Here is a 23,530-nt window from a genome sequence, read left to right as displayed (position 1 = left end):
TTGTGCAAGAGTGTCAAATGTCTTCTGTTTCAATAACTTCATGATTACTCTCATGAATTCTACCTTTTCTAATTTTCTCTATGAACTATGAACCCAATACATACATACATAGATATCACAATGGAGCGTAGACATTGCAGCTTCAAGATGTTGATCTCAATATGATTGTTACACGGTAAGAATCAACAAAAGAGAAGAAAATAATTCTTATGTGTCTACCACACAATATCCTTTATGTCCCACAGAGGCACTGATTATTCAGCATATCATTTAGGCTCTAAGCTCATTCCTTCATCTCATCTAATGGGCAGAGTCCTGCTTGTACATCTTTTCAAAAATGTAAAACTGGGGTTGAGATACTGACAAAATTTTTTCTATATCCAGCAGTCACTCCTTGTATTCCTGGACAGGAAGCCAGATATTTCTATTTCTCTTTCTCTGTTGGTTTGAATATTCCTGAGGCAAGAAATGAATTTTTATAAAAAAAATTGTAAATGAATGCAAGTTGGCCAAAAAAGTTCCTTCACAAGGGAATAAAAAATTATAAAAAAAAATTAGCTGGATTTTATAGCAGTTAATGGCTTGAGTCAATCAAAAAGCTGTAGAGCTAGCATAAATCCCATTTCACTCTCTGACTCTTCCACTCAGTAATTAGAGTTCTTTCAAGTTAACACTCTGGCGAGGTGGATTAAGGTTGTTTTCAGGGGGCAGTTCATTACTTTCCACAGAGCCTTAGTGGTAAGCAATAGCTCTCAGCAAAATACATCTGGGGTATGATATGGGTTAACAAAAGGCTTTTTAATATTTATCAAATATTTTTAAACATTGTTTGTTGAGCTGAAGAAATAAAACTTTCATTTTCAAGCCTCCGGAAAAGGTTGCTGCCTTTTCAATTTTTCTGGACATTTAAGTAGGGCAGCTGACTTCCTCATCATCTACTAGTACACACAACCAAATTTGAATATTTGTAATTAAAAAATAAATAGTTTGTGCACCCTAACAACAAATACAACATATGTTGTATGGGTTGTTAGGGTGTCACGTATGGTATACTCACCTCTGATTTCGTTTCCACATTCATAGTTGAATACCCAAAGTAATAAAAATCTTAAGTTGACAATTCAACATACAATATGACTGATTGCAGTGCAGGGAAGGTCTGCATAAGAAATATTCTGCCTCGCAAGTGACTTGCCATGTTTGCATGGAAAATTGGCATCTAGAAAAAGTCATATCATTCATACTAAGTAAACAGTAATGATAAAATGATATGACATGAACCTTTTCTATTACCATAGATAAGAATATAGGCACTCCGTGGATCTAAAATGAGAAAAAAAGCAATGAAATACACACTGCCCAAACACTCCAGTTCATAGGCGGATCCAGGGGGGGGGCACGGGGGCCCGTGCCCCCCCCCCGACCCTCAAAAATATGCATGATTTTTAATACGGTCCCATTATCATTGCGTTCGTTTTGTATTACGAGGTATCCTTGTGCCCCACCCAGAACAAAATCCTGGATACGGCCTTGCTTGTGCCCCTCCCAGAAAAAAATCCTGGATCCGCCCCTGCTCCAGTTCATACAAAGTTTATGAACTGATGACCACATAATGTACTGCAATGCTAGACATGTAATTTTGATATCATTATGTACTTTCACATGAAGCCTCATATAGCAATTGTTCTCATATTCTAGAAGTTAAAGATATCTGATTCGATTCCAAGTATTTTGTTAATCTGTATTGTTTTGATATGATAACAATGCAATATTTAAGTTATATTTAGGAATAGAAGACCTTTTAAATATTATGAAGGGCTTTGAAAAAATCATGGTGAATAGAAAAGAGCATGAAGATTTTATTTTATGCATCAGCTTTCTTGTTACTTTTCTTGGCTGTTCAAAGTTTTAAGATATATACCTTTTTGGGAATCTAGTACTTACATTCAGTAATATCTGAATTAATGGGCCCTGCCAAGCCACTGGTCACATCATCTCAAGCTGAATTGACGTCATCTCCCTTGATCCATTTTCTCTCAATGGATACAGCCCTCAAGTCATAGCCATTTCCTCCAATCCTCTCCAGGCCCCCTCCCTATTGTGTTTGTAAAGCATATCACCCAAACGGCTTGCACCTTGAATATAAAAAATAATCTCATAGTATACTTCATAGGCCATGTAGTTTAATACTACCTTATACTTAATTTGAGCTAAATTCAATATCAAAAAAGTATTTAATTACAGCTATACAGAAATTTATTTATTACCTACAAGTATTTACATTCAGTCATTACAATCATCAAAAAGAAACTAAATGTGTCAATTTACAAATTTCCTTTTTTAACATATATTTTTTGACAAAGTAATCCTGGACTACTGAACAAAATCTCTTATTTTTGGTATATGTGTTCCCAATAGGAAATCCCTCACAAGAGTAATAACAGGAGACAAAAAATATCAAGAAATAAATAAAAATGGATCCTCAAGTACGTATCAAGTGAAAGATATTTAGAAAATGATTAACATTTTGTGTCTGCTGGCTCTATCGTTACTTTATTTTCTCCATGTTTTTGAGTGGCAATCATCCATATATTGTTCCCTTTTTCTAGCCGTCTCGGATCAAGCATAGTGTGTACGGATACTTCACTTTCCTGAAAATTTAAATGCAGCCATATAATTTATCAGATAATACCTTATACCAATAATACCAATGAATTTATGCGGATGATCAACAAGCTTTCTTGCTTAAATTTGTTTTATCTCTCTTACCAGTCCAAATAGGTTTTTATTCCAGAATTGGTCTTCTACAGCTAAACGTCTGTTACTTGAGGAATGGCAAATGATTAGTTTTTGATTTGGCTGAAAATAGAATATTGTTTTCTGAGGGACATCATTCACATTCATTTCATATATGTAGGTACCTATTTAATCAACAATTATAAAACATTATTCATCAGCTTTTGGGGAAACCAATAACAAAGGGCTGGGAATAAGAGCATAGAGTGCTCATCTGGCTTGGTAAACATGTCTGTTTGTTTACATAATTTGTTATGAGGAAAAATTCCCCTGGACTGGGGATCAAACCACTGACCTTTGGCCTTCCGGGCCATTGTGGTACTGTGGTTGTTACCGAATAAGTCCGCAACAGTGGACTATAAAAATACCTCACAATTGCTGATACTGAGCAGTTAGCTGAGGGGAGAGATGGGTATCTTTCAAATTTGCTGTGCTGAAGATAGGCCAAAGACTACATATTTCAATAATCAGAAAGGAAGGTTGGGTTGTGCAGGTTCTTACATCCTGGATGTATGCAATGCCAGAATAATGGTGGGAATTCCGTGCTAAAATTGGGCATACTTTGTCTCCTTGGTAGGGATAGAAGACCATTTTGTGTCCTAGGGGCTTTACACTTTGACTAAATCCTAATACAGAGCAAGCGTAAATGGACAACTCAATGCTCCCTTCCCACCATTAGTTGTGGATACCATTGCTTCAAACATTTTGCGGGTCAGCAAAGGGAGATCACATCTCAGAGAAATAGTTATGATAAATTGTGGAAAATAGTGCTGCCTTTCCTCCTACAGCTAACAAATTTTATGAAATGAATGCTGCAGTAAGTGATGGATCCAGGCATGAATTGCAAAATCCAAGACAAAAGATATGTTGTTGAGGGTTAGCTCGGAGGGTTATTAGAGCTCAGCTGGGACTAGGTAGATGATATCTTATGGAGCTCCATTCATTGTAACCTACATTTCAACACACTAAGCAAGTGTTGTCCTCGGGACAGGTCTAGCTCAGCTCACTTCTGCTCTGAGGATTAGTGGCTACATTAGAGCAACAAAACATCTGCTGAAATGATCAACGCAACCTGCTTTATCACCCAGAAACCTCCTTATATGAACATCTGCTGGTAAGGCTTGAGGTCATGCATTTTCTTAAGAGCAATTCCACGTAAATGTCATACTGACTGGTTAAACAAAAAAAGTGGTTGGAGGCTCTGATGTGGATCAAAATTTGTGCTATAAAGTCTAGACTTTCGTTATTAAGTGCTGACACTAGCATGAGTCGCGTGTGTCTCTGATAAGAGAAATTTTTATGTGTTCACCACAGTTTTTAGCCACATACTAAATTTAATGAGTCATCTACGTGCAAAAAACATCTGTTTTGCTAATTGATTTTTATGGCCACTGTATTAATAATTTTTTTCTATTTTGAGGTTCGTTCATTATTTTGAATGATTTTAAGGGTTTTTGCACAAATTTGTTTTGTTTATTTTGAATTAAAGAAGTTATTTTGTAAAATTTTTGGCAGTGAATAAATTTATACCAGAAGGGAATCACAAAAGTCAGTCCGTGACATTTCTGGTCAGTCCGTGACGATGCTTTTCAAGAGGAATTAATCCTCTGTAAAATCAGTTTTTGTAATGGGCTTTGCAGCATTATAAAATTTGCATTTGGTGGTCTGAGATGTATTTTCTGAAACTCTGATCACTCTTTGTTTCAGAGCAAACCTTAGAGGTTTTACTCTGAGCTGAAAGTTCGTTTCATTTTTGTCAGTCTGTGACAGTGAATTTTAAGTCACGTAAGTCCTGTATTTTTCAAGACAAAGTAGTGTATCAACCAAAGTTAAACTTCACACCATTTTGCAGCAATTTGGAAGTAGAAAAAGTTTTGTATGTCAGTTCGTTCGCGTTACGTGCGTTCTTAAAAGTTCAAAAACGCATTGTAACGGTCAGTCCGTGACGAGTGGAATCGCCCTTAATTATATTTATAAACTAAGCCATATGTTTCATGGAATTTTGCCACATATTTTGTTATTTAATTCAACACTTACTAGAACAGGTGATCCATTAGTTTCAAACCGGTAATTTGGGTCTATGAAAACACAATGCCATTTTGTGTCAACATTTTTCACACTACTGAGTTGCAGACTAGGTTCTCCTGATCTTCCAAGTTTATTGCTTAGCAGACCAAATTTGGACTGCACTAATAATTCCTGAGTAGAAAGAAATTAAATATATATCTTATTAGAATTCCTTATGCGGCTATTTATCTCACTAAAAATTTATACTACTCGGCCAATTCTAGACGAGAAACCTAGGTCAGTTGACATTTACTGAGTGGTGGCAATGGCCTAAAGAAGTGGAAGATGGGAGGATGTTGAAAAGAGAGTGTCTTTTAATCATAATTTTTTATTCAAAGCAAAAACATTTCAAGTAATTAACTTTACAGATAATTTAACTATTGTCATTATTATTATAGCGTTCAAATTAAATGTTAAAATGCCACAAAATTTCGACAAAATGTATTTCTATCAAAGTTTTTGTTTGAACAATTTTTGATTTTGGTAAATAGCATCCGCATAGCTTCATATTTCCCTCCTTTGTGAACATCTTATCTTTATAAAAGTACCACGTTTCTTAGGGAGCAGGATGGTATATCATTTTAGCATTTGCCTTCAGTGACAGGAATTACTTCACCATTGCAACACAAAATATTTTCGATTACAACGAAAATTTTTCTATTTGTCTATTAAATTATCTTCATTTTTTCGATTTTGGACATTGTTAGCCCACTAGCGAGCATTTTGGTGCCGAGCGCCGGCGGCAGAGGTCGTTCTTTGTTGGGGGGGCACTACCATCCGCAGCGCCTGGGTGGTATGCAATATTGTTTCGCGATAATGCGTCTCCTGGAAGGCAAGTGGCTTATACACCATCTCTTTTTCTAAGACCATTTACGCGATATAATGTTTTGCTATTTCCCGGCGAACAATAGAAGTACAGGTTTCTCGGGTTTTGCACCGGATCAGGCCCTCTATGTCTCCTTCTATCGTTTCGATAAACAACTCGCCCATCGGGTACGTACTTGCACAATCTGACGTGTGTACGAAGGCGCAGTCAAAATTGCGTCGTGTACAGCGGTGAATTGCTAGAACACATGCGAGAATGGGTGGACGTGAGATGGCAAAATAGCGCCTGTTCTAATTTCGTTCACGTATTCGCGCAATTCCACGCCATTTTAGAAAAGAATGCAGATCTAACCTTCGCTATTCCGTGCCCCGTGTAAAACGGCCTTTCAGTCGCCATCGTCAGCTACGTCCACGCGGTTTTCCCCGCGTATCTCAAATCGCTAGTTTTTTCGGGGTTCAAGTTATCTGACGGTAACTTCGGATTCACGCTTTCCTAAGAAGAAAAGGAAACTTTAAATAAGTATCAGAGGAACGTGAGAGAACTGGTTAGTGCTTGGGGGCAGATCTTAGATATTAGAGAAACAAACAAAAAACTGCGTACGTTAAGTGCTTTTTCTGTGTAAAGTTTTTTTTAAGCATATAACAGGTTTCCGAAGCTTCACCAAAAGCCGTATCGAGTGTGTGTTGAGTCTTCTATTTCAAAATACCTTTTTTTGGGAGATATTGACTATATCATGCCTCCTTCAAATAAATCCCATTCCACGAAATTTGCCCCCACCCCTATTGAACCCCCGAAAATTTTTAATGTATTTCAAACTTTCCACGTAAACGGCGGTGAAAATACACAAAAATTACCATGGGAAATATTCCCTTTGACCGGGAATGGACCCACGAATCTTAGGCTAAACCTAAGGTCCGTGGACATACGCACGCGTCGCCTTCTCTTATCGAAGCTGGCCAAAACCTCAAAAACGATTGTTTTGAGCTAGGAAGTTGAAACTTCGCATAAATATTCTCAAATAAAGTGCGCATAATTTAGCCGATCTATTCTTTCCTGGGCTCTCACGTTATCAATATATACGAGGAAAAGTTGAACAAATTTAGCGAAAAACGACCACCCGCGATTTTTTCTAACAATTGCAAGCTTTATCCTCTTTCAGTGGTTTCATAAATTGCTTTATTCTCAAAACTCTTATACCATGTTAATAAATACTTATTTATCTTCCATTTTCAGGGGTTTCAAAGATTTTATTTTTTTATTAACCATAGATAGATCGTCGTCGTAAGATCAACCGTTGGAAGGAATGAAATTCCTAACGATTTAAAAACTTGAACGACTGTGGAATCATTCAAGTGCAAATGCTACAAATACCTACCTACTATACTACATCAGTAATCAAATTACTTCTTTATACTTTACGTCAAAGTTATTGTAGGAGTATGTAATTATGTCTGTTCTTTGTTAAATATATTATATTACGTTTTCAGAGTTGTTCTCCCTTTCTATAAATTCAAAATATTATGTTAGGTACTTTATATGTTTGTTGTTCTTGGGGATATGCACCCAGAACATTTAATGAATTTCATTTCATGAATATATAAAATAATGGCGCAGCCTGTTTTCAGACTTATTTTAGAAATACGAAGAGAAAAAGTAGATACTTCCGCGGAGCTCCGCTAAGTCGCGACGCCCCGTTTGTCTCCACCATTCTTTCCCTACTATTTCCCCATGGTGCAAATGACCATAGCTATCGCTGGCCTCTTCCCAAATGCTATAACATACGAATTCTTCTTCCACAATATCACTACGTAACTTAAATTCTAGATGGGTCAGATATTACCCTTTATTCTCATGGCATCGGTATAATGAGAGGGAGACGCATTGACGAGGGCGTGAGAGGTCGTCGGCGACTCCAAGGGAATTTTCTCACGATGGACAGGAAGGGAAAATGAGAGAGTAAGAAGGCGTTTGTTTGAATTCCGAGATGTTATCTCGAAAAAGCAAACGACGCGGAACATTTAAAAATCCAGTGCATGTGAGAATGGCTATGGGATGTGGGAATGGACACTTGCAACTAGCTCACCTCCCCGTCTCTGGTAGCCGCTGGCCGGAGATGAAAGCTCTCCCCGTACAACACAGGCTGGCCATCTTTCTCTCCATCGCCGGTGCTAAAAAAAGAGAGAGAAATGAGTTAGTGGGTGCAAATTGCCATAAATATAATTGTTATCTGTCGACGCTTCATGATAATAGTCCCGCAATTCATGAGTAGGTATATTGGCTAAGTGTTTACCTACGAAAGTTACTTGCCAAAAGTTACCGGTTTTTTTTTCACCTACAAAACAATGTTCATCAGTGTCTTCGAGTGCAGGTCTTAAATAATTAAATACGAATTTTTGTCAAAGTTTGTGCATATTTTTATACCTTTATCAGGGCTTTTTTGCAATGAAAATCATACGACTGACGAAGGTATAATAATATACCGAAAAGTTGGCAAAAAAATTTGTATTTAATTCTTAAAGACCTACCCTCCTAAAAACTAATCAACGTTAAAAATTGAGGTTAAGAGAAAGAAAAAAATAAAATCATCAACAAAGCAACTTAACCTTTAAGTAGCATTTTAAGAGCAATTTATGGCTTAACAAGCGGCCTCTATTTCGGGTTGCATAATCTATTCAAAGACGTTCTCGCTGCCACCATAGGATGCAATTTAATCAATGATTAATGGTTAAAAAGATCGAATTTCAATTTTTTGCCTTACGGGCGAGGACGAATCACTCCCTCTCCATCGGTCGTATTTTTTTAGAATTCCTGACGCATTAACCAGCTCGATATGAACGTAATCAACTTAAATTTTCAGTGTATCTATATATGATCCTTTTGATTAATCATTGATATCTAAAATATGAAAAATTTGCGACATAACTGTTCGTAGGGAACTGGTGTTGATGGACGAATTTGTTGAAAATGACTTTTTACAGAGATTCCAAGAGTACAAGAGACTGTTTGGTGGTCAACGGGTGGTATTCAAAATTTCCTATTAATAAAACTTACATTTCCATTTGTTTGGCACTATGGGGTACATTTTATGACATATTGAGATATTCATTCTCGTCGGCGTCGCGTATGTAGCGTTCAAACGAATTTCGGAGTAAAATGTTAATTTTTAATGCAAATTTGTCCAACTGGACCAGATCAATCTTGCTAAGCTTACTCTAAATACCCTCAAAATTTCACTACGACGGCGTGAGTTTCAGATTATTATTACGTCAGGAAATCGAGAAAAATGAAAAGGAACGAGAGTGATGCCCTAATGCACCCTCAAAAATCTCTCGCTTTAAAAAAACTATTTGGACTCTAATTTGCATTTTAAGAGCAATTTAAGGCTAATCAAAGGACCTCTATAGCGGGTCGCATTGGCAATTTAAATATGTTCAGTCGCCTCAAGCTTCACTTTAAGGTGGTTATATATGAACATAAATATATAACTTAAGTTTAAAGGAAAAATATGAATATTTAATTATGAATATCTATTTTAAAACGTTCTTGCTGCCACCGTAGGATGTTACAAAATAAATAAGTTATAAAAGAGTATAATTTGCAGTTACAATATACAGATCAATAAAGCTTACATTTCCGTTTGTTTGGCACCATAGGGTACATTTTAAGACAAATCGAGCTTTGAATTTTTGATACTGAAAATTTAAATTTCGATAAAAGTTATTTTATGATTTCCCCTAACGGAGGATGTGGGCGCTGTATTATGCCAGGGTTGCCTTGTCATTGGGGTGTCTATTTTTATGGTAAATAAATTCAAGATTGGAAAAATCCTCAGTATTTATATATATAGGTGTTGTTGCAATCACCTTACGTAAAGACCTGGGCGCTGCAGCACCTTTATTGCCGCAGTACCCAAGCACCACAGGACCTCTGCGGCTACTGCCGGCTGCTTGACTTCCCGGCAGATGAATTGCTCAAGAACTTCTTGAGAAAGCATTACTCCCTCTGAATGTGTCGTGTTTTTTCTCTTTTCGAGTTGAATTACTTGTCCAAAACTTACGATATCATCATTAAATTTTCATGTTATATAGGGTAGAAATTACATAAAAATTGGCTGTATCTTAAATACAAATATTATACATTTGAGAAAGTATTGGGGAAAAATGTTCAATTTTGCGATCAGAAAAATATTGACAAGGGAATTGTAATATTATAAAGATCTCTATACATCCTGCAAATTTCAAAAGGACAGCTGAAGTTTTAAAAGAGCAATTGGTCACTAAAAATACAGGTCGAGAAGGAATGATATCCTCTTACTGAGCTGCGATTCCCAGCGATTTAGTCGCACCGGGCGGCGCTCATTAAGCTATTCACAATAACAAAAGTCCTTCTAGATCCCCCGAAGGTGATAACGTCTTCCACAGTTATCTTGACCCTGTGATTTCATTGAATGGTCTGCATAGATACTATAATAAGTGTTTCCTTTTTAAAACGAAAAAGCTGAACTAGTGACCTTAGTCATCGACGCACCCAAAAACCGACCGAAACAGCCGTTCATGTGTAGGAAGACATTTTAGGCCTAGAATAACAGCCTGTACAACGCGAACATAATCCATTCATATATTTTAATTATTCCATGACCAATTCGATTACTCACATTTGATGCGGGTTTGAATCCTAAATTCGTATTTAAAATCACTATAATGAAGTAAGATTTTATAATATTTTGAATTAAAGACGACAAATAATCAATAAGATCAATAAAAAACTTCCCATTAGCCACGGAGTTACCAGGGCACCCCTTTGCTCTTCTCTTTCGGCACATAGGGGGTTAGTACAGCTACACGATACCCTGTGATCCAAACCTAAGGTGCGTGACCATGTCCGAGTATTTCCCAAGCTATATTTTACTGAGTTTTACATATTACGTGTTTATTAAGGAGTGAGAGCAAAAGGTTGTTGTTTCGCCGGAAATGAAAACACCATCCTTCTACCATCGTAAGCATAAACTCAAAATGGCTGAAGGACGTGACTCCTTCAACTTGAAATACTAACTAACCACCTAAATCAGAGATGATGGTTAGTTTATAACACCTTCATCACGAGAAGTAATCAAAGTTTTATTAGAACTCGACAAAACCTGAGATCCATAAAGATACCATCTGTATCAAATAAAATTTTACGATCATTGCCCTTCAGCCTAGTTTCAATCAATTTTATACTCGCAACTTTCTAAAATGAATGGTTGATTTGCCTCGTAATAAATTACCAAAGTAAGATTCACTATTGGGTAAGCATATGCTGCTTGCTTTATGAGCGTGCATGCATATGCGCGCACGCATCATGATTAAAACAGCGGCTGAAGTCAGTGGCAACTTAAGTTCGAACATGAAGGAAATTCATAAGCAATGAAAGTTATATGGCCACGGTAATGATGAAAGCTATATAGGATATGTCCCTCCTTAGTTGTTTTAAGAAGAGCATTTTATAAATGTAAGCGACATATTCAGCCTTAAATATAATGAAAATTTTAAATTTCACGGTAACATACTGTTTGTACTGGTGGGGTGAAAAAAATTTCTCTTTTTTCTCAATTATGTGGTCATTAATGTGGACAAATGTAGCATTATCAAAATTTTAGCGACTTTAAAGAATAAACATATCATGAAAGTAGGTATTTTGATTCTTTTACGCAAAAAAATATTTGAATTGAAGATGAAAGGAAAGAAAAAAATGAATTTATAACTATCAGCCTTATATCATCGATTGCAGACATCGTATTAGATAGGACAAAGCGACAGGTCATCACAATTTTAATTGATTACGAGTTTGTTTATGAATTTGCAACGTGTTCATTATGCTAAATGCGAAAAAGTGCTGCCCAGTTTAGAGATAAGCATCAAAAAGTGCATCGTTGCAAAGTCGCATTAGCCCGCAGAGCATAGTTTATCACTTAAAACGGGAATTAATAATAATAATAATAATATAAACTTAATTTCTCTATCCTATTCTCTATACAGCAGATTACTCAGTAATATATGTGGAATTAGTTCCCCAATTAATGTTCTGGTTTGGGGTAAATCCACTAAAGTACACAGGCAGACATTCATTATATATGCTAAAAACTTTTTACTTGCAAATCACTCCCACAAAAGAAGAAAGTATGCATCCTAACGGTGGCAGAAATTTAAAAGACCTTACAAAATTTGTATAAATGAAAATTGGTGAAGAGGTTTACAGAAAAATGGAATAAATCCTAGTAATGCCAGTGAAATCAAAGATTGCACTTGTAACATCAATAAATTTTCAATCGTCTTGAATTACCACGGTAGCGGTAGAAATGGTTTGCAGAACGGAAAGTATGATGATCAATAGGAAGCTTATAGAGCTGGAAAATAACACTTCAACATGAAAAAAATGGCGAAAAAATGTGTTGCGTTCAAAAGGCGGCGTAAATGTAGCAATTTACTAACCCATAGCAAGCAGTTTTATCCTCTGATACCACGGGAAAACGTATTTGAAATAATTACATCAACTTTTACCTAACCGATAATATTAATTCAGATTGAATGGCTCCTTCGGCTGGTTTTCTTAAGAAATACAATACTTTTTCCCGCTTACGTATCATGGACTGCAAAGATTATTTTTGATTGAGCACTGTTTATTCTGTTTTGGATATTGATTTTACATGTTTTAGGCCTAGTTCTGTAATCGTTCGCCTACTATTAGTATATTGATTAATATAGAATTTATATATAATTTAAATAAATATTTAACGAATGTATTACCTGTGCATCTTATAGAAAATGTGCTCTGGAATGCCTTTACATAATCTTTGGAATAATTTAAACGATGAACTCATTGTTTTAATTCCGATGCATTAATTGTAATTATAGCAATTACATAAGCTCTGGTAAAAGCGAAGAATCAAATCATGCCAGGATCAACAGAGAAAGCAAAAAGGCCCAAACAGCTGCAGATATCGGGAGCAAAATGTGGTTTCTCGAAGCCTAGAAGTAATCAAGGTCGACAAGCCTTTTTCCTGTCAGCGCTCGTAAAGCAGAGCTGCTTCAGAAAACGTTTCTCGCCGTTGCTTGTGGAAAAAAAGTACAAGAGATTTTATTGCGACACCAAAAATATGTATTTTAGATGAACTTACTGAGCTGTGAGTATCATCAATCTTGGACATCCTATTTTACAGAACTAAGCGGAAAGTCGTCATAAAATCGGCATGTCGGCCCATTTAGTAACGCTAACAGAGGTTATTCGAGGACATTCTCGCCGTTACTGACTCCATCTCATTAAACTCCTACCGCGTTTTGCAGTTCACGGCAGTCTGGTGGTTCTGATGAGACAATTTAACCATCTAATGGTAGCAAAATGATAAATAGCTCCTATAAAACGGTGTAAACAGCTTGAATAATTATGTATCTATCGAATTACATGCTCATTAAACATTTTCGTAATCCACTCAGAAATAACTGTCATTTATTGCTATAAATATCAGTTTGATACAAAAATCACTATTGGGTCTCTATGAGAACAATATATCCTGGCTATATCGAATAAGTTCAAACACATTTCGTTTTTTCTTATAGACCTCTTTAATGAGTTCAATTAGAGAAGCCCAATGATGTTCAGTACAAACCATGACCAATATGAAAAAAATGAGTTCAAAGGCTATTAAACTTTTATCTTCCATTCCACTCTCGTATAGTTATAATTACGTAATTATCAATTTTATTGAAATGAGGTATGAGTTATTTTTTCTGCTTAGGAAGTCCACCGACAGCATGTGGCCGTGGGATAATATTTCCCCATAGAAATGAGGAAAGAGATATTAGTGTAAGCAAGTAGCTAACTGCATTCATTCAAACGTAATAAACTAGGTATAACAAATGAATTTATACATGAAGCTTCCTTCCCACAGTGTCGCTAGGATGATAAATAATCTGGGGGAGAATACTTAGAATGATACACGATATATCTTTCGCGAGGAAAGCGAATGAGTATGCTTGCGGACCTCCAACCAGGAAACGTTGGTAAGGGTGTCATTTTCATTAACTTTTACTTACATTTATACTTTGATTCTTCATTATACTCGGTGGTTTTGGTCATTTTTAATACCTATCCTTATTGGCGTTTTAGGTTGATAGACAATGACCGATAATTTTCCAAAAACTTTTTCATGAGCGTTATTTACGATTTTTCTACTGTTTGAAGGTAAACTTGTCTCCATTGAGCGGCTTAAAATTTTCACACTGACATCTTTGAGCTTCTCTAATTGAACTACTAAGTACAAGCAAGAATTTCATTGAAATGCATTCAATACGGTAAAATGTATAGGATAAACAAATAATGGAGTTGACTTCGGAAAAGATTTCCCATAATGGCTTTTTGTGGCAACTACATTGGAAGGTGGACTGTCCCCAATTGCCATCGGATAGCACTAATTTGTATATAATTTTGCGTGATTTAAAGGGCGCAATCAAAATTTGTACCAATATATAATAACGCCTAAATATTTTACTCATTCTGAGAAGAGAGAAAACAGCAAAACATTATTTTAGACTAGTTACCACTGTGATATGAATAGAAGGCCATCGAACGCAGCGTAATTCACGAGGCAAGATAATCGGTGCCGTGCAACTTGAATAATAGGGTGAATATTGATACAACAGATGCAGTGTCTGAAATTTTTATTAAAGGGTACAACTGAAAAGTATCTGTTTTTATTTCTTTATGACAGAAGAAAGGTAATTTAAAAAGCCCCAGTAAAAATCCCCATGATTATTCGCCAGGGATCGTTTTCAAAAACAGGGTGCTTATCGGAGAACAGTTATCTTTAAAGGCCCTCTTACGCGTGCGTATTTACACATTCAGAAAAGAGATATCGAAACAGCCAGTGACCCCGAAAAGAAAAAAAAATTGTCCATGTCTTCTCCATGGACAATTAAACAGGTTTTCCTTGTGTCGTTCCCCTAAAACCGGTCCCATGTCACTTCGCTCATTCCTTCTCATAAAATATAGGCATTAACTGCATGGGTGGACGTATGAGAACTAAACGTGTAATCAAAAGAACGGTACCTTCATCTATCCTTTCACTAACGAGTGAGGGGAGTTTGGAGAAGCGACTCCGAGGCGTTACAAGCCACTAAACTGAAACTACTCGTACATAACGTTGCATCAAAATAAGTTCATGCCTTCAGGGGCGCAGCTAGGAATTAAGGCAAGGGGGGGTTTTAGGCGCAATTAATACTTACGGGTGTGAGGGTATTGCATACCTATCAGGATAAGCAGGAGTTGCGGGGGCCATTCTCCAGAAAAAAATTTGAAGACTAATGGTTCAAAATGGCGAGTTTTACGGCTTTCTGAGGGATATTTAATAAGTCCTATCTTTATTCTATAAGTAATACTGATCCAGATAAGTAAAATGGATTAAACTTCAAAATTTCTCTGAGCTCTGGGGGGGTTTTATCCCCTAAACCCCCCCCCCTCGCTGTCCTCTGCATGCCTTTGCATAGGTTTGTCAGTGAAAGACAGAGATTTTTGCAAAAGACCATTCTCAATAGAACAGGGAAAACATATTGTAGATCCATAAAGCTATGGATACTTGCAGGGGCGGATTCACGATTTTTTTCTTGGGGGGAAACACAAGGGCCTTATAGGCAAACGACCTTCTCGTACGTGAGATTAAAAACAAGATACAACAATTGCTGAAAGAAATATTCTCTTTATTTTATTATGAAAATTATTTATACAAAATTAAATGATTGAGGCTCCGTAATACACAAAAAACGAACGTAATTGTAACCGTATTAAAAATTTGTCTAGTTTTTAAGCGTCTGGGGGGGGCGGCAAATGCCCTGGGTCCCCCTTCTCCTCTGAATCCGCCAATGGATGCTTGATGAGATCTCACAATAGCCGTAAATATGATCACTTATCAGAGTAGTGTATTGGCCGGTCTCATAAGTGCCAAAGAAATTATCTTCTCAACCTTAAAAAAGGCAAAGTATTACGTCAAAAATAAGTCGGTCGTTCCAGTGATGTCGATCGCCGTTCACTATTCACTTGAGTGAGTCAATCGCGAATGATCGATCGTCGGTCACTGCCTAAATAGGTAACTACTTGTGTCTATATATATTTTCCTACCCTATACGTACACACTGAAAATAACTTCATAATAAGTCACCAAATCCCATAACTGGGGAAACCGTGATTGTCGCAGACGTCACATTTGATGGAGATTCATTCGCGAACTACTGTTTTCGGTTGTGAATAACTGGATCCCTTTTCTCGATCACGAACAACCGACAGCTAAAGACTGCACTGCGACTTCCACCGACCACAGACTTCGGTCACGAATGACCGACCACCAACCTCCATCAAAAACGACGACGAACGACTACTAAGTGACCGACGACCGGCTTCGGTCGCGAACGGCCGAAAAGACTGCGTCGCTAGTCGGAGTGGTCCCGTTCATCAATCGATCACGCAAAAGATCTAAATCGCGCATATCGGTCGCTCATGACCCACCCATCAGTGGTCATCAATAAAATAAATTATTTAAAAAAATAATGACACAAAACTGCATAAAACAATAGCGTCAATGAAAACTAAAGAACTCGAAATTCTATTAGTGATTTGATTCCGTAGCGACGTGATCCTGACGGATATTATTACTCTTTTTCGTAATGTGGACAATGCCGCTGGACAAAGGCGGATCTAGAGAAGGCCTACGGGGGGCTAATGCCCCCTCCTGAGTTATCCAATAAAACATTGTATTTGGTTCAGTTGTCGAATATGAAGAGGAGAGCCCCGAAAACCCAAAAGTTCACGGATAACTCCGTGCGCCGCGGCACCGATACGATTATGCCGCTAATTTGATTAATTGGATTACGTCGCCACTGAACACCCGTTCAAGGTCCTTCTGTCTGCAATGCGTAAAAAAACTTACCATGAGGTAAAATTACTAAAAATGTACATAAATTTTGCTTTAAAAACTTAATTTTTGAGAAAACTGGCAATGAGAAAAACTTAATGTGATATTAGAAGCCTCGTAATTCTTAAAATTTTTGTAAAAACCCAGACCCCCACTACTGCTGGGAGGCCCCTCAGGCCCCCCACCAAGCCCTCCCTCACTTATGCCTATCTTGGATCTGCCACTGTTGCTGGATATTTCGAGAACCGTGTTAGGGTAACGGCTCGTTAGTAAAAAATAAATATATATTACATGGCTTTGTATGATCATTCATCGTCATCAACACCTCTAAACTCTGGTGTGGGCCTTGCCTTCCTACTCAATAGGCCTCAATTTAGTTTTTATTCTTACTGGTATTTGGAGAAGGCGACCTACAGCTGAGGTCATTTGCGTCATGAGGGAAGGTTGCAGAGAAATCAGGAGTCGACTTTAGACTGCTCTCAATGAAAGGCGCCAAGGGGACCAAGGCTTAACGTCCCATTCTACGGACGGAGTGCTACACTTGAAGTGCCCTCCACAATGTACTCAAGCGGGGATCGGGCAGCCACTGCATAATCTCTACCACCGTCGGGGTTTGAACCAGGTTCAGCTGGGTGGAAAGCCAGCATTCTAGCCACCATACCAACCAGATCCCATTCTTCTTACTTTCTCCCTCAATATCATGACTCCCGTTGCCTTAAAGTTTTCTTCTGTATCTTGTAACAATCTCTTCCGCGGTTTACCTCTCTTCCCAACCCCTTCCATCTTGCTCATGAGAATTAATTTTTGTACTCTTTTGATTCCATTATTTCTAAATGACACAACAATGTCACCCTTCTATTCTATCATATGAATTATCTACATGTTCATTCCAATTATCCATTTCTCCCTGGCTTTCATTGGGTCATTTATCCTCCGTATTATCTTCCTTCAACATTTCCCAAGGACTTCTTCTCCGTAACGCTGGCTCAATATTACCCTGTTACACAATTGATCAGTGAAAAATCGATATCAAAATAATTATACAATTTTTAGGAATACCGATGGAGAGCACTATTCACTAGAATAACGATTAATTTGAACTATACCCAATTTATGTTTACACCAATTGCATTGAATCGCGCAGCTTGCTGTAATGTGAGCTAGCAGACGCTTTTCTTGCTAAATCAACTCCGACGAAACGCCAAGTAAATCAAGTTCAGTTGTGGTGAACGAGGGTTAACGATATAGCGTATATCGCAGTAACTGCTGGAGAAAATTCACCATTTTCCAAACACCATTGAGGTAGTTTTCAAGGAATTATGTAAATATAGTCTTGCATAGAATTTTCCTCACTGGCACAACTTCAACGACTAGCATTTGTATATCATGGTCGCAGTGAAGATTGCGAGGAAAGACGGCGACGGGAAATTCGCTCGCTGCGCCTACGTTTTTCCAAATGGAGATGGGTAAATTACGGTCATTTTCGGTTGAGGAAATTGCCGCTATGAACCACGTTAATTTTCAAAAATACAAGGTTGGACAAAGTTATTTTAATTTACGAGCAAATAATAGTAAAACTATGACCCTATAGTCATAATAGAAAAATACGATTAACCATACCTATGACACCGCTAATTCAGGACTGAACGAATGAAAGTAAATGAAATGAAAAATAATACACAAAGGAAACACAAAGAAAACAGAAACACACCATTTTGACACAACAGAAACACACCATTTTGTGTTTTGACTGCATCTTTTTGTCCTTTTACTTTTCATCTAATGGTTAATGTAATCAGAATATTATCACACACAACGGTGAGAATAACTAGATTTAAAAATTCAATTTATAATCAAAACATTCTAGAATACTCAATTAACCATGGAGGTATGTAAATATGTAAAATTAGAAGAGCACATGCGTGTCTATTAATCTGTTCTCATCGTCATATCAGATATTATAGGGTTGTGATATGATATATTTAAGGGTTGTGATAAATAAATAAAATCACGGTAACTTACGAAAATTATCGTAGTAATTATCATTCCATCTTTTACTCCATTCCATTATATCTTCAAAACCTTTCCATAGAGCATAGCATTTTTACTGCACACACAGCATCACAATGGAAATTTTATAGCTGAAGGGGGCTTTGAAAAACATGAGACTCAGAGGTAGACAGATCTTAGCCAGATATTCTTTATACCTTCCTGGACGTAGCGATCACATCAATCTACATGGCATATCGACATTCAATAATTACGGTTAAAAACGGAAACTAACACAGAAATGAACAAAAATTATCGTACAAGGTTGTGAGGCCTCCAGTTTTAATTCTCCGTGCCATCTTTAAATTTTTTATCCCTGTTCAATATCCGTACAACAGTTTTTTTCCAGGTCACAGACGAAGGCATTGGAAAGATTTTATCAGAGGGCAACCTCAACAAATCCAAGACCTGGGGATTCACAGAGCAAGGTCACGATTTTTATCTTGAACGTAATACCGAGTATTAGCAGAAGAGATAGAAGGGAATGTCTAGTATTTGCTTCCCATTTTTTTATTTTTGCATTTTAATTGCTCTCCATGTATCTTATTTATTTTTCAACATATGCTCTGATCTGGTATGCTGATATCCCGACGCCTTGCTTCATGGATTCGGGTTGCTTGTGCTATTTGGTCTCCCTCGCGCGTAAATGGTATCACATTAATCGATCAGTCGGCCCGCAAGATAGGTGCTATCCTCAGGTCTGATTGTAGGGAGCTACGACACCATTTCACGGTTGGAAACGCGAATATACAGCCATTACCAATATCACGATTTTTACATTTATTGATAAAATACCCCTGAAATTTTCTTAATGGTAGCCATGCCAGGTTTGATAAAATTGGGTTTTAACGCTCAAATTTTTAAAGTTGAATATAATATAGTCTTAAGAAAAGCGCTTTGAGCTACAAAAAATAATCAACTTGTTTTAAAACTAAATGCAGACAGAAAAAAGGAACACTCATAAGTTTACCGGACGTTTCAGAGGTGAAAACCAACTATTCTCATGAAGTGAAAAAAGTCTGCCCATAGAGTGTAGACATTTGGTGAAATTTTTAGTGCCCCTTGTTTCTATATTTTTTTAATTACTTAGGTATTTATTTACTGGTATAATAAAATTTAATTAAGGCCTATCTCTTGTTACGAAGTTTCATTCCGCTTTTAGATTCTCTCCGGTTCCCCCGACTCGTCCAGCCGAGTGGAGAAGAATCAAGTCCAGTTCTGGTCTGGAGGCATAAAAAAGTACACCTCCGGTTTGTCACAGCGAGAAAGCGGACGAAGATGATTCGGCTGCATACCAGCGTCGCCGTCAATGTTGACAGAGTCACTCGGAGAGAAAGAGAGAAGGGAATCACGTAAGCTCTTTTTTTTCCTTCCCGAGAGGATGAAATGGTGGCCTCGAGCGAGGAATGCGCCGTGTGTTCGAGAGATGGAGGAAAACGGGAAGAAAGGACGGTCGCTTGGAGCAGATGGTGCGGCGAAGATTCGAACGTCATCGAGCCCGAGCACAACACCTGCTTCCCGGATCGCCTCACACACGCCGAAGCCTCGGGTTATCGTCTTGCTCGTCCGCAACCTGCCACATGATTCCCCCTTCGCACCACCTGCCATCTCTCCTCCCGGCCACCCCACCTCCCCGCCAAGGCCAGGGCAGAAATCATCCTCGCCCGACTGCCTCAATCATCTCGCCGAAAAAGGAGGACTTCCTCCCGCGAGTCCCTATGAGGATAGCCGCTCCACGTTAAAGAGCTCGCCGAGAAGTGGTTTGAAGGTAGTGGCAATTACAAATGATTTTATTACGCACATGGGGCGGATAGCATATGTGATAGGCGTTTTTCATACCAAAAAAGTGAGAAAAAAGTCATTGTTAGGCATTTACTTGCGCGTAATGAAAGCATTTCCCATTGCGACTATTTATTAACGTCTAAGTTTCATTTATGTAAAATATGTATTCTTCAATCATGTCCTAATGAATACCAAATATGAGAAAATACCTGGGTATTTAAGGCTTGGACGAGAATCATAGCAAACTCAACTATCACGTCGAAAAAGGAGGATTTCCTCCCGCGAGTCCCACTTTGAAGAGCTTATGGTTTGAAATTTGTGACCATCCAAAATGCTTTATAGAGCACAAATCATTTAAGCGACTATTTAATAACGTCTCAGGTTCACTTACGTAAATGCATTCGTCACTCATGTCAGAATGAATACCCAACACTTGAAAATACCTGGGTACTTAAGGCTAGAACGAGAATCAAAGCAACCTCGATCATCTCTCAGAAAAAGGACCATTTCCTCCCGCGAGTCACTATACGAAAAGTATTCCCAACGTCAGCGGTGAAGAGCTCATCGAAGTTTTGAAGGTAGTGGGACTGGAAAAAAAAACTTTATGACTCTAACCTCTCAAAAGCAGTCGAAAGAGGAAACGCAATGCGGCTGTATATGGATGGATATTTTTTCGAAGACGCCGATAGCATACGTGAATGGCGTTTTTCATTACACAAGAGGGAGAAAAGAGTCATTTTTAAGACAGTCCATGGTCTGTTTTAAGCCTGTTTTGTCATCATTTACCCCCCTAATTTGTATTAGATACACTTCCACCAGTCCAAAAAAATATTAATACGATCATTTAGTTTATTTCCCCAGACCATGGCATATAATCGAGTCCAGAGTAATTTCCCCTGTCCACTGGGTCCACCGTACCGCATCACTAAATAGGTAACTCACTAAAGATCTATTTCACGCGGCACTATCCATTAAAACACTCAAATATCATATGCGTACTATTTTTTATCTCAAAATCGAACACTTTTTTATTTTTATCATCCCATACCAGCTTCTTTTCATCCTTACTCCTGTCCCTAAAATTTTTAAAGTCAAACATTTAAATTATTACAATTTTTATGACTTCAACTTCCCATATCGATATCAAAATCGGTGTTAATATAATTCATCTCCATTCGATACGAGAAATCGGACGGGCCGGAGTAAATAGGATAATGCTCTATCATGTAATCGTACCCTGCTCGGTAGGAAAACTATGATTCATTCAATTCATAAAGTTAATCCCATGCACCGATAATGGGACTGATTAATGCATACTGAGGATATATGAAATATCATTAATTTCGACGTGTTCCCCTCCCTGCATTCGCCTCCATTTCCAAAACTTGTATCCTAAACACCGATTTCCTCACGCTCCTGAAGGAACTCACTAAGTTTGATTTTGATCTAAATAGATTTGTTTCACCTACAAGATACCCCGACATGAAAGTTATCAAAAGCGTGTACTTATCTCCAGCATGCCACTCTAATGGCGATAAAAGTCATGCCACTCACCACGAAAAAAAACTCATCCAATCATCTAACAACGGATCTTTGTCTTTCCGGCTCAATGCCTATGTAACATAGGTAAGATGACTCCAGAGGCCATCACACGAGTGCTTAAGGAAGCGTAGAGGTTTGTTAGCGCATTGTCCCGGAAAGCCATTGGTCCGTGATTCGACTCCCGGTTCAAGTGATGTTTTACTCGTGGAAATTCACATGAACATCTCAAGGTTGTTTGGTAGGGCAACACTACGCATCAGCAAACACCACGCTATAAATTCTTCATTGTTCCACGTAGCTAACCACCAGGTTGCATTTGCTGTGTGAGTTAGAACTCGTCAAGCGTGGAATATTCCTTGAGCTACAAAAATTTATGAAACCATGAAAGTTGAAGATATATTACGAACGCATGCATACAAACACTACTATCAAAATTTGCCCTGAGACGCAGTAACTTCTGGGTTTGTAATGACTGTTTGCTCGTTTTCTGTTCAAAAATATACGTCATATCAACGAATACAGATGATATCTTAATTCACCTATGCACCGAATCACATTTATCTTATGCCTGAATGTCAACAAGGCACAGACAATCCAGCCCTTATTGTGTCGAATAAGAAAAATTAATGACTTTCGGATTCCGGAATTGTATCCCTTTTTCAAGAACAAATCTATCCTAACGGGAAAAAGAGTTGTCGAGCATCTCGATGCTAGAAGAAGGTTCATAGAACTTAAGAAACCATACTCTTTAGAAATTACAATTTAATAGTAACATAGCTCAAAATCTTCGATTCCAGAGTGAAACATGGAATAAAAGTTCCTCTTAAATATCAGCCGTAATAAAACTTAATACTGGTTTCCGGTGCTTACCTTTATCAAAAAACATCGCCCACATTTATCGACGAAAATCTATTTTACGGCCTTCCTAACTTTGTCGTTCCATTAAATCCTCTTATCCATTCTTCTTTACTCCTCTCTTTTAACAGCACTCTAGGTTATAATTTCTCAGAATCTTTCCACGAGGTATTTCTCTTCCTCGTAGAAGAATTAACACCACCTTACTCTTAGCCTTCGTAGAACTTCAACGCCCATCGGTGATTCGCACCGATGTAAAACGTTTAAGATATTCTCTTTTCTTAAAGGTGCTCATCCTCATGGGAGGGTTGGTAAGCGAGGACGATAGCTCCAGGGCGTTCTAGTCATCTGGGCGCGTGACCGGTGGAAGATTTATGCACAGATGGGATGGGAGAAGTAAGAGGGGAAGGAACTTCTGGTGAAGGCGAGGACCGGTATGGGGCCACAAAGGGACCGGCCGGTATGGGACCTCGACACGTATTCTACCGTACTCATATGTCAAATTACAAACCCGTTAGCAAGCAAATGCAAGGATAAGAATACAGTTAGTACCTTTAGCGCCTGCAGATTTGTATTATTCCGCGGGCCTCATAATGGGTTGCTAGTTGGTGAGTCGAAACAGCAGCGTAAACGAGAAGAGGATGTGAAAAGATTCTGTTTAGATACTTGAGTAC

General features: G+C 37.9%; 1 protein-coding gene across 6 annotated transcripts in view; it reads right to left on the bottom strand.

Annotated features, from left to right (window-relative positions):
* Positions 1 to 13: 13 nt before the first annotated feature.
* LOC124165943 (cilia- and flagella-associated protein 161-like) overlaps positions 14 to 23,530 on the bottom strand; it is a 33,950-nt gene continuing 10,433 nt past the window's right edge. For 2 of the 6 annotated variants that reach the window (XM_046543484.1, XM_046543485.1), the window contains exons 4-7: positions 7,773 to 7,857; positions 4,834 to 4,995; positions 2,770 to 2,859; positions 2,234 to 2,651 (exon numbers count right to left, since the gene is read on the bottom strand). In XM_046543484.1, coding sequence (XP_046399440.1) covers positions 2,520 to 2,651; positions 2,770 to 2,859; positions 4,834 to 4,995; positions 7,773 to 7,857 — 469 coding nt within the window. In that variant the 3' untranslated portion in view covers positions 2,234 to 2,519. Of the gene's footprint in view, positions 1,324 to 1,944; positions 2,136 to 2,233; positions 2,652 to 2,769; positions 2,860 to 4,833; positions 4,996 to 7,772; positions 7,858 to 23,530 lie in introns of those variants that run through there. The other 4 variants (XR_006866362.1, XR_006866363.1, XR_006866361.1 and 1 more) reach the window with 4 other exon arrangements.

This window comes from Ischnura elegans, chromosome 9 (assembly GCF_921293095.1).
Source record: "Ischnura elegans chromosome 9, ioIscEleg1.1, whole genome shotgun sequence".
Classification (NCBI taxonomy): Eukaryota; Metazoa; Arthropoda; class Insecta; order Odonata; family Coenagrionidae; genus Ischnura; species Ischnura elegans.
Note: the sequence above shows the minus strand (reverse complement) of the source record. Positions and strands in the feature narration are given on the sequence as shown.